The following is a 13,894-nucleotide window of genomic DNA, read 5'->3' as shown; positions in this document are numbered from 1 at the left end:
CATCATAACCATGCATAAACCAGTATTAGAAAACTTAAGCTAGCACCAACAATCTCTCCATGAAACCCCAGATGATTTAAACAGGCCAGGATGCTTGTCATCCACAGACCACAAGATGTACTTGTTTGAAGTGTCATAAAGATGTGAATACCAGTAATAGTATTTTCAAATTTAAAAGACAGGCTGAAGGGTTGAAATGTCTGTAATAATATTAGTTACAATTATAGGCAAATGTTTGTCTATGATGTCTTTAATACAGTCATTTTATAAAGATTCTTTCTATTTGTTTTTCTGTCTGTTATATCTGCTACCCAGGAACTTCAGGTAAGAGTGCTACTTGAACTCAGATGTGCCAGCATTTGTTATGCCTTCTTGCAAATTTGTATTATAGAATAACATCATAGTTTTGTTGTTGCTCTCTCCCTCTCCAGTGTGTGCATGGGTGGGTGAGTGTGTGTGTGTGTGTGTGCTTGCATTTCTGACAGGTGGTTCTTTTTTTGTCTTGTATTAGAAATGGTTTTGAGGGCTTTTTCAAAAGTTCTGTTTCATTTGAAGTTTGTTTTTTGACATGTTCAACAGTTCACAGAATTTAAAGTATCTTAATTCTAGTACCAGCATTTTCCAAATTGAGTCATTTCTCCTTTGAGTATCTTTGTGCATAAATGATATTCAGGAACACAATAACTTTATTATTCTTAATAGAGTGAAATCTGGGGCATTTGTTTCCACAGGCAACAATTTCCAGGTTTCAGTTGTGGTGTATTGGCTTTTGTTAGCATCTTCCTAAAGCTGATACCCACGACCTCTTCAAAAAGTTTACATCATTACCTACCAGCTTGAATTTAATTGAATAATTAACTCATATAGCTTACTTTAATTTAGCTGTATAGTCCTACCAACTGCAGTAGAGTCATTTAACCTGTAAAGGAAACTGAAAAGTCCTATTATTGATTGCCAGTTTGGGCCATAAACTCACAGTTTATCAAAGTATATAGAGAAATGAAGTGATAGAAAATTGTAATGAGTTATACAGAATCAACAGCTGTATTTTGTATATTTGTTTCTGATAGTTTGTACATCAGTTATGCAAACACAACTTCCCAGAAAGCTTTTGTCTCAAAATACTTGACCTTTGGAAGATAGAACCACATGGAATAGTGCCTCTCTGTGCAGTTCCACAATACTTGTGCCTGTACCATACCATACTTGTGCAAGCCCATTAACCTTGGAGACTTTGACAGTACACTAAGGATAATAATATGTCTGAAAGAAGTTTAGCATGATTCTTACCAGCTGTAGGGACAAGCTGGTAAGAAGCAGCTGTAGGGCTGCTTCCTTTTTTACTGCCCTTTCTGTGTCTCTCCTTTCCCCTGGATTGTTGTGATGTTTAAAGTGGCTGCAAGGGCACATGTACATCTTAACCAGAAGGTGATCATTGTGGGAAGTTCTGTGTGGTACCTGCTCACTGCTGGTGAGACACATTTATGGAACTGTTTTCTTTTGAATTGATACTTCTTTGTGGTGGCTTTTCAGATAGAAGGTGGCTTAGCTCCCACTGTAGATAAAAATGAACAGCCTCTCAAATAAGTCTTCCATCTTTCTAATGAACTGTGACAGAAAGATTGTTTAACAGACTATAGATACAACAACTCCATCTTTGTAGACATATGTTGACCACTTGGTTAAATTCAGTATGATTCTGGGTGCACCTGTAGCAAATACTATGCATATTTGGGTTATATTGTGTTTCATCTCTCTTACCCTTCTGTCTCACTGTTAGCTCACTCTGCCTTCTAACTGCATGCCCTGGAAGTGTCCCTTCTCGTTTTTCTTCTTTTTTGTTGCATTCCTTACTTTAAGACATTGCAGAATAAAACTGCAACAAGAAAAATTCTTGTAGACACGGGCTGCACAGTTTACCAGTAGTTGTAGTAGATGTCATGAGGATCAGGGTGTGATGACAGTCATCTTTGCTTGCTCGTTTATTTATGACACTTTGTCTCATTGCTGCATCTGTCCTCCAGCCTTTGTGGAGGAGGAAGGACAACCAAACAGTCTGTTAAAATAAATAGCTGGGAACTGACCAGACATTTGGGGGATTTAAGGAGACCTGATTTTTTAATCTTAGATGTGTTCTGTTCTCTTTCCACACAATTACCATATGATCCCAGTCCCAAAATGAAAACACAGGACTCTTCCAGTAGTGTGTCATGCTTCACAGCAATTTTGTTTGCTTTTGAATATGGTTTATTCCTTAGTTCTACATGTTCCTGTGGATTACAGTTCTTGCATTTCTGGATTGTTTTTTCCTCATATTTGTTCGTGAACGGTGAGCTAAGTGTCATGAAACCAAACTTTCTAATCACAGTCCACAATCCATTGCATTAAAGTGCAATGGTGCAAAATGAGATCTGCTTCTACAAGCTTGATTGTTCAGGAGATAAAATTACTGCTGAATTAAATGCACTTTATGCAGTTGAGTCCCCATTCAGTAAATGTCTTAGTCGTCCAGGGTGGCAATTACTCAAGTGTTTAAAATTAAAATCTGCTCAAGGGCCTTTACTGAACTGATTCCTCTGTGTCTGCACACAATTTTACACTGCATAAGCCTGGCAGATACTAGCCATCAGTGATTTGGTAATAATAATTATGATTCTTTTAGGCAGAACTATATTTTTGTCAAATTCATGTTTAGAAGATCACTGCCAAGTTGAATTTTCAGCAGCTAGTTTGCACTTGTTTAATAAGAGTTTTGCATCTTACAGTCTTCTTGTCAGCCCTGAACCTTAAAAAGAAACACTTTTCTCTCTAAATTTCTTTCCTATATTAATGTATGTTTGAGGGCTTTCACCTAGATAAAGTACCCAAAAAAACCCTGTATACCTCTGTGTGGACCCTCCATGCTATATAAGACCCTTCTGGCCTCTGTGAGTCCATGACATGAGCAGCTGTGGATATGGTTCTGCCTTTGCAGGAGGGGAAACTGGCTAGACTTGAAGAAAGGAGCTATCAAGTTAGTCCAACTAAGGAAAAAATAGATGGTCTACTAGAAAATACATAAACAAATGGAAAGCTGGTGGAAAATTATTCTTTTTGTACAGGAAAGAAATCAAGTGATCTTTGTATCAGCTCACCAGCCTAACATAGTTCTACAATTTGCTTAATGCCCTCAGCTTTATGTAATTGCCTGTGGGATGAGAACTGAAAGTCAATATAAATGTTCAGTCCATTTGCCTGTGGCCTTTTAAAATGCAAAATCTCAGGCACTGCTAATCAGCTGATTCTCAAGGTATAGTTTCAAATAATTCAGATAAGTTCAAGTTGAAAATGAGCAATATGGGCCTAGAATAAACATTTTTTAAAGTGTGCTGCTTTAGCTACTACATTTTGTGTATAAATGAAGAGTTCATTCAAATCTACTTATTATGGTTATGTATGTAATGCAAAAATTCTAAAGCTTTAACATACATCTTGCAACTGAACCATTGTTATGAACTGTGCTCCTAATATTTTGTTTAAACATCATGGAAAAATCCTTTAACATACTCCCAAACTTTTCTTTTGCCTGTCATTGCTCTACTGATACTGAGGTGTGTGTATCTGTGGACTTAAAAAAAATGAATTCTTAAATTACCCCATGCATGAAAAACATCTAATACTGAAAGAATGAATCTTCATTTAACTGTCATTTCCATGCTTCTGCTCGTATCTCCAGGTGAACAAACAAAATAATGCTTATATCAGTTTTCTTGAGCTAACTCTGAGCTAATCGTTAGTGGTTTGTATATGATGAGTTTCAAATCAGGGAAGCTGACCCTATATCCACTTGCAGGGTGAGAGCATGGACAACTTCAACTGGGGAGTACGCAGACGGTCCCTGGATAGCCTGGACAAGTGTGACATGCAGCTGCTGGAAGAGAGCCAGCTTTCAGGGAGCACGCCCAGCCTGAACAAAATGAACCGAGAGGACTCGGATGAATCATCAGAGGAGGAGGACCTGACCACCAGCCAAATCTTGGAGAACTCAGATCTAGTAAGTTGCAAACTGACAGTTTAAGAAACGATAGGATTGTTTTAATATAAGCTAGGCTTTTAGTTTCCTTTTGCTCAGGTACAGGGTAATCAGCTGATGTAGGGAGCGTCACTCACTGGAGCGTTTTGTCACTTCTTGATATTTTTCTTTTCCTTAGCTGCAAATGTAAATGGAAATTTTTAATGAAAAGTTCAAAACACAGGAAACAACAGATCTGCTTTTTCACCCTGGTTTTGGCAGGCTGTTATGTGGTAGCTTTACACAAGGGGCCAATAGTAATTGTTCTGATATATCTAATACTCAAAAGAAATAAGATTCTATTTAGTATACTGTGTCAGATTTTCCTTGTTCACTTCTGGGACGTTTGCATGCAATTCTTCTTATGGAAACCTTGAAAGCATTTTAATGTGTCCACACGTACAAACTGAGAGCCACTGTCACTGCCCTGTGAGAAAATGTCTGGTTTGCATGTTCATGAAAGCAGTGTGGTGGGGTAGCTGCATACTCAGTTCTGTGCTCCTGCTGTCTTTTAAACAGATTATAACTCTTTCCCCCTCTGAGGATACAAATCACATTGACTCGCTTTCTACATCGTGTGACACAACCTCAGCAGACCCTCATCATTTTAATATAGGAACATCCGGCTTTGATGTGTCTTTGCCTGATATGAATAATCTGCAAGTGTCTGAAGGATCTAAGGTGAACACACTTTTACTTTCTTTTCCACCTGGACTGTGGTTTACATAACACTTTTACAAGTTTGTTTTTACTTACACTTTCATGAAGGGTTGGATCTGTGAAAGCAAGTGCATTATGACTTCCTCTATGTAATAGCATAGTACAATGCATTCATGTGCTCCTACACATTCATACCCTTTCCTTTTTAATTATGCTTTCTTCATCAAAGGATTTTATTTGCACTACATATGCACCAAAATACTACACGCTTATTTGAGGACAAATTCATGAACTAGCTACAAGTTACAACCCTAAGGGAATATGCCTCTGTTCTTCCTGCTGATTTAAAAGAATGATATGCCAGCTCATGTGGTGGGTGTACGCATGTATTCCCAGAAACATTTTTTATGTGGGAACCTATTGTACAGTTGTGTGCACTGGATTCAGTTCTTGCCTTTTGGCAGACACTCAGAAATTTTAAATTCATGACTGCAATATTAAGCCATCTTGAGTGGGTGAGGAGGCAGGATTTGCAAAGATACAACAACCGTACTCAGTTCAGCATATGTCAGACAACTGCATCAGAAGATGAGGATAGAATAAGGTTGGTAAAGTATTATCAATGTGGGGACAGTTTCTTTAATTTTCTGCTTTGATAATGCTTACTTGAGGGAGACTCCTCTCAATATATCTTCAGATACATAATCTGAGGTGAGGTGCAAGGGGAGGTTAGTGGCTTTGTGAGATCGTTGCCTTACCAGTGAGGCTTTCTCTGTCATGTCTAAATTGGGTGACTTTTGCAGAAAGAGCAGTACAAGAGAATGGGGCAGGAGAAGAGTATGTCTTATGTAGTTATTGGCTTTTATACCAGTTCTTGCCCTTGGTCCCCTCCAAATGCAGCCACACAAAAAATTGATACAGTGCTGCTGGCACTGCTTCTAACAGAGGTCATGGAAATTTCAAGTGAAGAAATCATCAAAAGGGAGGTTGGAATTGTCAAACTGAACAAATTGTGTCAGAAACCTCCCCAGGAAGAAGAAAGGACAGAAGAAGAGGCTGAGGATGGGAAAGGAAGGGAATCTTTCAAGGAATGGTTGTGGGGAAAGTAAACTCATTATGTAAGCATCAAGGTAAATATTGTTCATCAAAACAGCTCTTAGTAGACAAGTTACCACATAATCATAAGCAGCAAAAGATGGCAGAATTTCAGTTTAGGAAACTGCAGTCAGAACAGATTTGTTTGTAGCTGGTGAATAAAGATAATCTCATATATCCAGCTGCCACAGCTATTGGTATGTATGTTAAGAATTGTAAATTCATATATGCTTGGGGTTTTAGAATCTTCACTGAGAAAATTTATTTAATGTCCCAATACCCATGTGCCAGCGTTCATGAAAAAAATGAAAAGCTTTGGAAGAAGTAATTAAGTGAAGAGCTTGAGCCTCACAGGCAAATTCAGCTATTCCCAGACAGGTTTGATATTGGTGAAATACAAAACCCAAGATGAAAGAGATTTGCCAGCATTCAAAAGATGTTTGAATTGAGAAGATGTACATAGAATGCCTCCTTAGTGTTTTTTCATCAAGGATACTTTCGTCTAGTTTGCATATATCTGTATAGCTCAAAATAAATTAGAGTCAGTATAAACAACATTAAAATGCCTGGGTTTATGTTTCATGGAACAAGTCATCCAAATACTAGTCAGAAAATTTGATACTCTCACCTAAATTTCTACCTAATTTGAGAACACAAAATCTTAGCTCTTTCCTTTTTTAATCTTAGTTCTTATTTTAGGAGAGCTGTTGAAATGTCAGCAATGCAGAGCAAAATTTTTGGTTCTTCCTTGCTGTACAAAAATGTTTAGCTATTGCATAATAAGCAAAACCTAAAATATCACTGCAACTTTTAAATAGATACAGTGAATGAGATCAACAGACTGATTAAGCAGGCCCCTTCTCAACTGTTTCACTGCCAAAATCCAGATAGTGTTGTCAATGACATGAAATTAGTTGAACTTACTTGGTGTTCACAGATCAATGTAGCATTTTAAGGGATTAAAGTCAATAATGCTGTGAGGAATACAGGAATTCAGATTATGTTATTTTGTGTATTTTTCAAGTTAGTTAAACTCACCAATTTCTGGAAGTGTATTCCAATCCTGCATCAGTTTTTGCAGTCCACTTTTTTGTTTTGCTTTTTGGGTGTCATATTGGACTCCAGCAGGTGGAATGTCTTTGCTTCCCATTTCTTTCCTTCTTCCTGTATCTTATTCCATGAAAATGTATTTTCCTAGTACAAACACTGTTATTGCAGTGAACAAGCCAATAGTTCTTTCAAGCTAGAACTTTGTATTTGAAAGTAGAAGCAAGAAACATTCACAATTCTCGCCAGCTGCTCTGGTTCCTATTCTGGTAATGCAACCATGTGGCTTTCCTTTAGCTTCTCAGCATGGTTTGTCCTCTGATCCATTTCGTCCACACTGGACTCAGGAATATTCCTATTCCTTTTGCTTTGCAAAACCAAAAACAATCAAGAGAAAACAAATTAACAAACCCAACACTTTCTGATATGTCTTGTATAATTCTTAGTAATTCTTTGCTAGAGAAATAAAGTTGAAGAAATGCCTTAAAAATAACACTAATCTAAGAAAGACACTTAAGCAAATAGAATATTTTTGAAGAAGTGTAGCTTGATTCATGTAATTTATAATCTGTGTCTTGATATTGTATTCATAATCTGTGCAATTTAATGTCTCAGGTGATTTTTTTTTTTTTTCATTAAATGCTTTCTTTTTACTAATTTAATTCACTTAGTAGTTTGATGTTTTCTAAGACATCATCATTCGCTCCCCTAGGTTGAAGCTGTACATGAAGAACAAGACATAGCAGTCCATGAGGATGACTTTTCAGGGTCTACCAATGAAATCCCTGGAGCATTTGAATGCAGTGATAGTCTTAGTCTGGATATGACAGAGACTGAAGAGAAAGTTGACAGGCTGGAACAATTTGCTCTCGCTAGGTACTTGTATGCTATTATTGATAAAAGTTCTTTTGCACTGTACAACAAATTGGCAAGAAGGTATTCGTTAATGGAATGGTTGGTTTGGCTGGCCACAGGAGGTATAAAATTCTCATGAGTTCAGAGCACTGAGAAGACAATGCTCTAATTATGTGCATAACTACTACGTTTTTAAAGATTCATAATAATGGAAATACTGCTTAGTTACCTGGTCAGCAGATCAGCCATGTAGTTATCCTCCTGATTTCTTATGAGTCATAAGGAAGTCGCAATATTGTCCAAAATCCCACCCGTGTAATTGAGGCTGTTGGTGAACATGGTTGGACACCAGTATGTGTTTCAACAAGGCATCAAGATTTTTTTTCTGTGCCTTAGAGAGCACTTTCAGATTTTGGATGCTGAGTTAGGCTGCATTTAGCCTGTATTTATGGAAAGGAAAGGAATGAGGTTATATGAAGAAGCAGGCTTTTATGTCTGTGTGCCACAGGTTTCAGAATGATAGTTCTGATTCTTGGGAGCCATAGGAGGTAATTCTCCATCCCAAAGGATAACACACCATTCAAGTGGCTTAGTGCCCTTTGAAAGTGGTAGTCAGCCTGTTTCACCAACCTGCAGTGCTAAAATAATGCTCTGTTCTAAAAACATTGTGGAGATGGGATGAATCTTCTCCAGTCTATTAGTTTGAGGGGAAATGAAACAGATCACCATATATAATATTTCTATACAGTAAGATTATTTTCAGGACTTATGGTACATATTCTTAGATCCAAGTTTTCCTAGAAGATGGGGCTTTTAAATTTTTTTAATGGCCTTTATCCTCCTGTGAAGTTTCAGCCTTCCTCCTCCAAACAATGGTATGCTAGAAAATTCAAGTATTCTCAGATGGAGGAAAATAGTTTGCAATGGCCTGAAGATGGGGATTCTGACTTTCAGTTTTTCTCATTGTAGCCAACATTTTGCCAATCTTCAAAAGTAATTTGAAAGTTCGTGAATATTTTTAGAAAGGTGCCGTGATTGGTCCCATTATTTTCTCTCTGTTCTAGTGAACTTTATCTGCCAGCTTCTTGGTATTCTCTTTTCATCGTAGTTTCTTTGGTTTGTTTGCTTGTTTTTCTTCTCCTTCAGCTTTGGCGACGTTGATCGAAATGCCTCACCCCCTCCTTCACCATTCTTTTCTGCCATCCTTGCTGCATTTCAGCCAGCAGCATGTGATGATGCAGAAGAAGCCTGGCGTAGTCACATCAACCAGCTCATGTGTGACTCTGATGGTTCCTGTGCAGTTTATACATTTCATGTGTTCTCTTCCCTGTTTAAGGTGAGAAAATAACTTTTAAGATACAAAATCACAATGTTTAGATTGTCTGGCTATTGGGATGGTTCTTGCTAGTAGTACCTGGGTATACAACCATTATATGCTGTCAGGTATACCCACTGTAATTTTGCATGCTGCAGAACTGCCATACTAGGTTTTCATTTAGAACCATCTTACAGTAACAGTTTTGTCACAAAAATAACATGTATCTCATAGTTACAGGTTTAGAGATAATGTTAAAAATATGGATCCCACTTAATGAGGCTTTATTCTTCAGTACTTTACAATCAGCCTAAACCAGTAACTCCAAGAGACACAAAATAGCCTTTTCATCTCAAACTATTGTCGAAGTGTTCTTTCATCTCAAACTATTGAAATCTGACCATGTGCATGTAAATGTCAACATTATTAAGCATTCTGTACCTAATTATCTGAACAGAAATGTGCAGCTGCTGTCATGTACCATAAATTCCAGAGATTGAGTCTGAAGCCCAGAATTACATTTCTCCTTTCTAAAACTGTATGCTCACAGAGATAAAAATCTTGAAAACAGATAAGAGAAAGCAAAAATGAAAAGAAAAGAAAAGAAAAGAAAAGAAAAGAAAAGAAAAGAAAAGAAAAGAAAAGAAAAGAAAAGAAAAGAAAAGAAAAGAAAAGAAAAGAAAAGAAAAGAAAAGAAAAGAAAAGAAAAGAAAAGAAAAGAAAAGAAAAGAAAAGAAAAGAGAAAAGAAAAAGGAGGCAAATGTACAAGCTGAATGAAGAAATGACTGTCTGGTTTTACCTGTAACTAATTGTCTCTCCTGCTTCATATGAGGCAGCTGCAGGATGTTTCACATGCTGCAGTAGTGTTCCCAGCAGCCTGGTACCTTCATGGTGGGCCGAAGTGCCCATGAGCTCAGAGTACACAATTTGTATTAGCAGGCTGCCCATAGCTAATGATGATCTCAAGATCTTTTCATATCTTTAAGACTATCCTTATAAGAAAGAAGCATCATACAATAAAAATCTCTTCTCCATCCTGTTTCCTCTGTGTTCCACTGGAGATAATGGCATATCTTCTCTAGCTGCACACTGTGTCTTCCTTTAAACATTACACCACTGTAAATGTGGGTGCCTTAGAGAAATATTTCTTTTTCCCAGATTTTTTTGGTAAGATCTCAGCTTGTCTGAAGTTGTTTGTGTCATATGACATTTCCACATCCGCTAACTTAAAGGACCTTTGATCCTCACAGCATGAAGTTTCAGAAACAAGCCCAATGTGTGCCAGGCTTTGGATGTAAGGCACTGCCAAAATATTTACCTGTGAAACAAAATCCTTGTTTGGAGGAGCTTGTCAACTAAATACTCAGTGAAGTGAAAGAAGTTTCTTTTCCAGAGCACCTACATTTCAGTCTTCATCAAGTTAATGGTATCTTGGATGTTTGCCCTAAATGTGCTAAACTTGTTTAAAATTCCAGAAATTGATGAAGTATTTTTCCTGTAAACAAGTCATAGCTCAGAGATCTCCAGATTATCGTTACGTATTCCGGCAAATTGAAGGTCCTCCAGCAGACCAACCAGCTCCAAGACAAGTAGATTTGAGAGCCAGCAAGTAGTTTCCACAGTCAAGCCCTTTTGCCCTTTTGTTACAGAATGTTCTCTTCCAAGAAGAGGAAACCTGAGATTAAGAACAAAATGGTCTGAGAATATTTTGTTATTATTTAAACTGACATAAAGCACAACAATTATGTACTTTAAAACCTTATTCAAGACTTATCTTCTTAGCTGTAGATTGATTATTGCTCTTATATATATACCTAAAAAAGAAAGCAGTAAAGGAAGAGTATTTTTTTTTCCTGAATTATTACTTGGAAAAGCAGTTTCAGATTCTGTATTTCAGCCTAAGTTCTTACCAGCAGTGACTCTAAGAGGATTACCTGTTTTAAAGAAGGTATTTCTGTTTAAAAACTTCTCTCTTCTAGAGTGCAATTCATTCTTTTCCACCTGTAACCCAATCTAGTATGCAGATCAGGTTCCATAGAATGTTGGTTATTCACCATCCTGGCTGTGCTCTGTGGATTGTTTCATCCTGGACATACAGCCATGTCCTCATTTCTTTCCATATACTGCTTCATAAAAATCAGTCTGAATTCTAATCCAAGGAGTTTGCTCAATCATCCATGCATTTAATAAGCATGTTGAATATTCCATTATTCAGTATTTTCATTAATGACTTGATTAGTGCCTGAGACAGTCCCTAGTGGGTTTTTTTGTTTGGGAAACAACCCCCTACACTTATCTTTGCATTTGGACTATGAACTGATGATAATTAACTTCTCAATATGACTTTACACACACAGTTACCTCTACACCAGGTGTCTCTGCCTTACTTCTAAGATAGCAAATGAATTAATGTATAATATATCTATTATTTCTCCTCCTCATAGAAAACTGTAGCTGTTCTTGTAAATGAAATCATTTAGTATGATTTGTTCTGACCAAATCTGTACTGCCTGTTATTCATCTTTCATGTGCCTCCCCATTTCCTGAACTTTGTGTTTAATTCTATCACTCTTGGGTGTTTTTTTTTGAGATAAGCACTTTCCTCCAGTTTTTTATAACCCTGTGTTCTGTGAGTTCTCAGAGATACTTGTTATGGCTCTTAGACCTCTTTAGTCAGTACTATAACTGTCATAGTATGAATTTTCCTAATCTGCAAAGATGTAAAAATATGCAAGCCCTTACTAAGCATGGTTGTTCTCACCTGAGTTTTCACTGATGTCACATTGTTACCTGTACACAGTGCTCTGTCTCGGAGCAATAAGGCAAAAGAAGGCATTAAACACACCAGCCTCTGCAGCAACATCTGTTAGTAGTTATTTCTCTCCATTGTGATTTCCTTGGCCTTCATCTTAATTATTTCCAATTTACTCCTTGACATTCTCTCTTTGCTGTACTAGTTTATTCGGCATCTCCATCTCTGACTGTTGTGCATGCATTGCCATACTATTTTTGGTACCCAAGCTAGCAGTTTAACGCAGTTTCACTTTCTGTTCTTCTTTTTCGCATGAATATTTGCCTGAGTGAAATACTTGTGGTTTAACCAGATGTATGTCTTCATGCATTTTCTGTAACACAGGTCCTAACCTACATTCCTCAGAGAATTACCCCATGATAATGTGAATTAATCATATTAAAATGTTGCATACTTTCATTTTTAAAAATGCTTTCACATTACTTCCACCTGCTGAGCAGTTGGACTTACTGAGATAAGATTTTGGCAGCGAAATCTGCTCTGCATTTAGCAATGTGATTATTTCAGTTTCTGCAAGAGCATATTATTTTTATTTATGATTCACCGAAAAGAAGTGATCATCACCAGAGTGTTTGTGGAATATTAAACTGGTTTAGGACTCAAAACACCAAAAAATCCTCTGAGAGGAATAATTCCCGGATGCAATGCCGTGTTTCTGGAGTTCTTCCAAGCAGCAGGAGAAAAAAAAAAAAGGCTAGTAAGAAGGTTTTTCCCACAGGGGAAAACAAAAGGGTTTTTTCTGATTGTTCTCTGCTGCTGTTTGACATTGGGATGTCCATTATATTATCCACTTGACATGGAATACTAACAGAACAATGCCCGGAATGGGCAGAAAAAGTAATGAGCTGATTAACTTTGTTAACTCTGTACAGCCAAGAAAAAAATTCTACCTGTGGGTAAAAGGATTCATACAGATTGAATTGTCTTTACAAGAATGAATGTGTTATAATAGTAGATTATTATGAATTCTGTAATTAGTTTCACAGCTGCCCAGCTGTGCAGTCACCAGCATAACTGAGTATCCTATGGCAAAAGTTCAGTTTGCCATAGGAAGATGTTCTCTTTGAGAAGGGAAAAAAAAAAGGCATGTTTGTTTACAAAGGAGAGAAGATTGAGTAGAGAATGTAATAAACTGTATTTTGCTTTCCAGAATATTCAGAAAAGATTCTGCTTCCTAACCTGCGATGCAGCTAGTTACTTGGGAGATAACCTGCGAGGAATAGGCTCCAAGTTTGTGAGATCTTCTCAGATGTTAACGTCATGTTCGGAATGCCCCACCCTTTTTGTAGATGCAGAAACAGTGAGTATATTCCTTTCAAAAGGTGTGTGCTGCATTGCAGTGTGCTGACAATTTTTTTGAGGGTTTGTAGTGACAGGACAAGGGGTAATGGCTTTAAACTGAGAGAGGTAAGATTTAGATTAGATATAAGGAAAGAGTTTTTTGCTGTGAGGGTGGTGAGATGCAAGAACACCTCTCCCAGGAAACTGTGGATGCTCAGTCCCTGGGAGCATTTAAGGCCAGGTTGGATGGGGCTTTAAGCAAGCTGGTCTGCTGTAAGGTATCCTTGACCATGGTAGCAGGGTTGGAACTAGATATCTTGAAGGTACCTTCTAACCCAAACCGTTCTGCGATTCTATACTTTTACTGGCTGTTTCACGGTTGAGCAACTCCTGAACAGATGTGTCAAAAAGGTACTCATCTCCTATCTGTAATTTGTATCTCTTGTTTTTAATTAATTTTCCATATTATTTTATTAGATAAGTACTGGCAAATAGGCAATATAGAATCATAGAACAGTTATGATGTGTTGAGCTTGTATATCAAAAGCTGATATAAAACAGATGCCCACCAGACTTGGTTGGCTCCAAAAATGGAAAAGGAGAAGCTATTTTTAGCATAGTTTGGCATGAAAGATGGTAATATGTTTAGTGGTTTCCTTTCAGTCAACTGTGATGTGAGGTAGGTGATAAAAATACATAATAAGGAGTGAATGGGATGGCTTTTCCCATTGTTTTCATTCTGGCCCATATTTATCCAGCAGCATCAGGACAGTGTCGC

General features: G+C 37.4%; 1 protein-coding gene across 6 annotated transcripts in view; it reads left to right on the top strand.

Annotated features, from left to right (window-relative positions):
- Positions 1 to 13,894, top strand: part of FRY (FRY microtubule binding protein) — a 257,340-nt gene that overhangs the window by 228,682 nt on the left and 14,764 nt on the right. For all 6 annotated transcript variants that reach the window (XM_068143156.1, XM_068143114.1, XM_068143147.1 and 3 more), the window contains 5 exons: positions 3,833 to 4,033; positions 4,571 to 4,732; positions 7,566 to 7,729; positions 8,855 to 9,044; positions 12,986 to 13,135. In XM_068143156.1, the coding sequence (XP_067999257.1) occupies positions 3,833 to 4,033; positions 4,571 to 4,732; positions 7,566 to 7,729; positions 8,855 to 9,044; positions 12,986 to 13,135 (867 nt within the window). The remainder of the gene's footprint in view (positions 1 to 3,832; positions 4,034 to 4,570; positions 4,733 to 7,565; positions 7,730 to 8,854; positions 9,045 to 12,985; positions 13,136 to 13,894) is intronic.

Source organism: Melanerpes formicivorus, unplaced genomic scaffold (genome assembly GCF_026170545.1).
Source record: "Melanerpes formicivorus ecotype bairdi unplaced genomic scaffold, bMelFor1.0.p_v2 SCAF_1, whole genome shotgun sequence".
NCBI classification, from domain to species: domain Eukaryota; kingdom Metazoa; phylum Chordata; class Aves; order Piciformes; family Picidae; genus Melanerpes; species Melanerpes formicivorus.
This window is presented reverse-complemented; position numbering and strand designations above follow the sequence as displayed.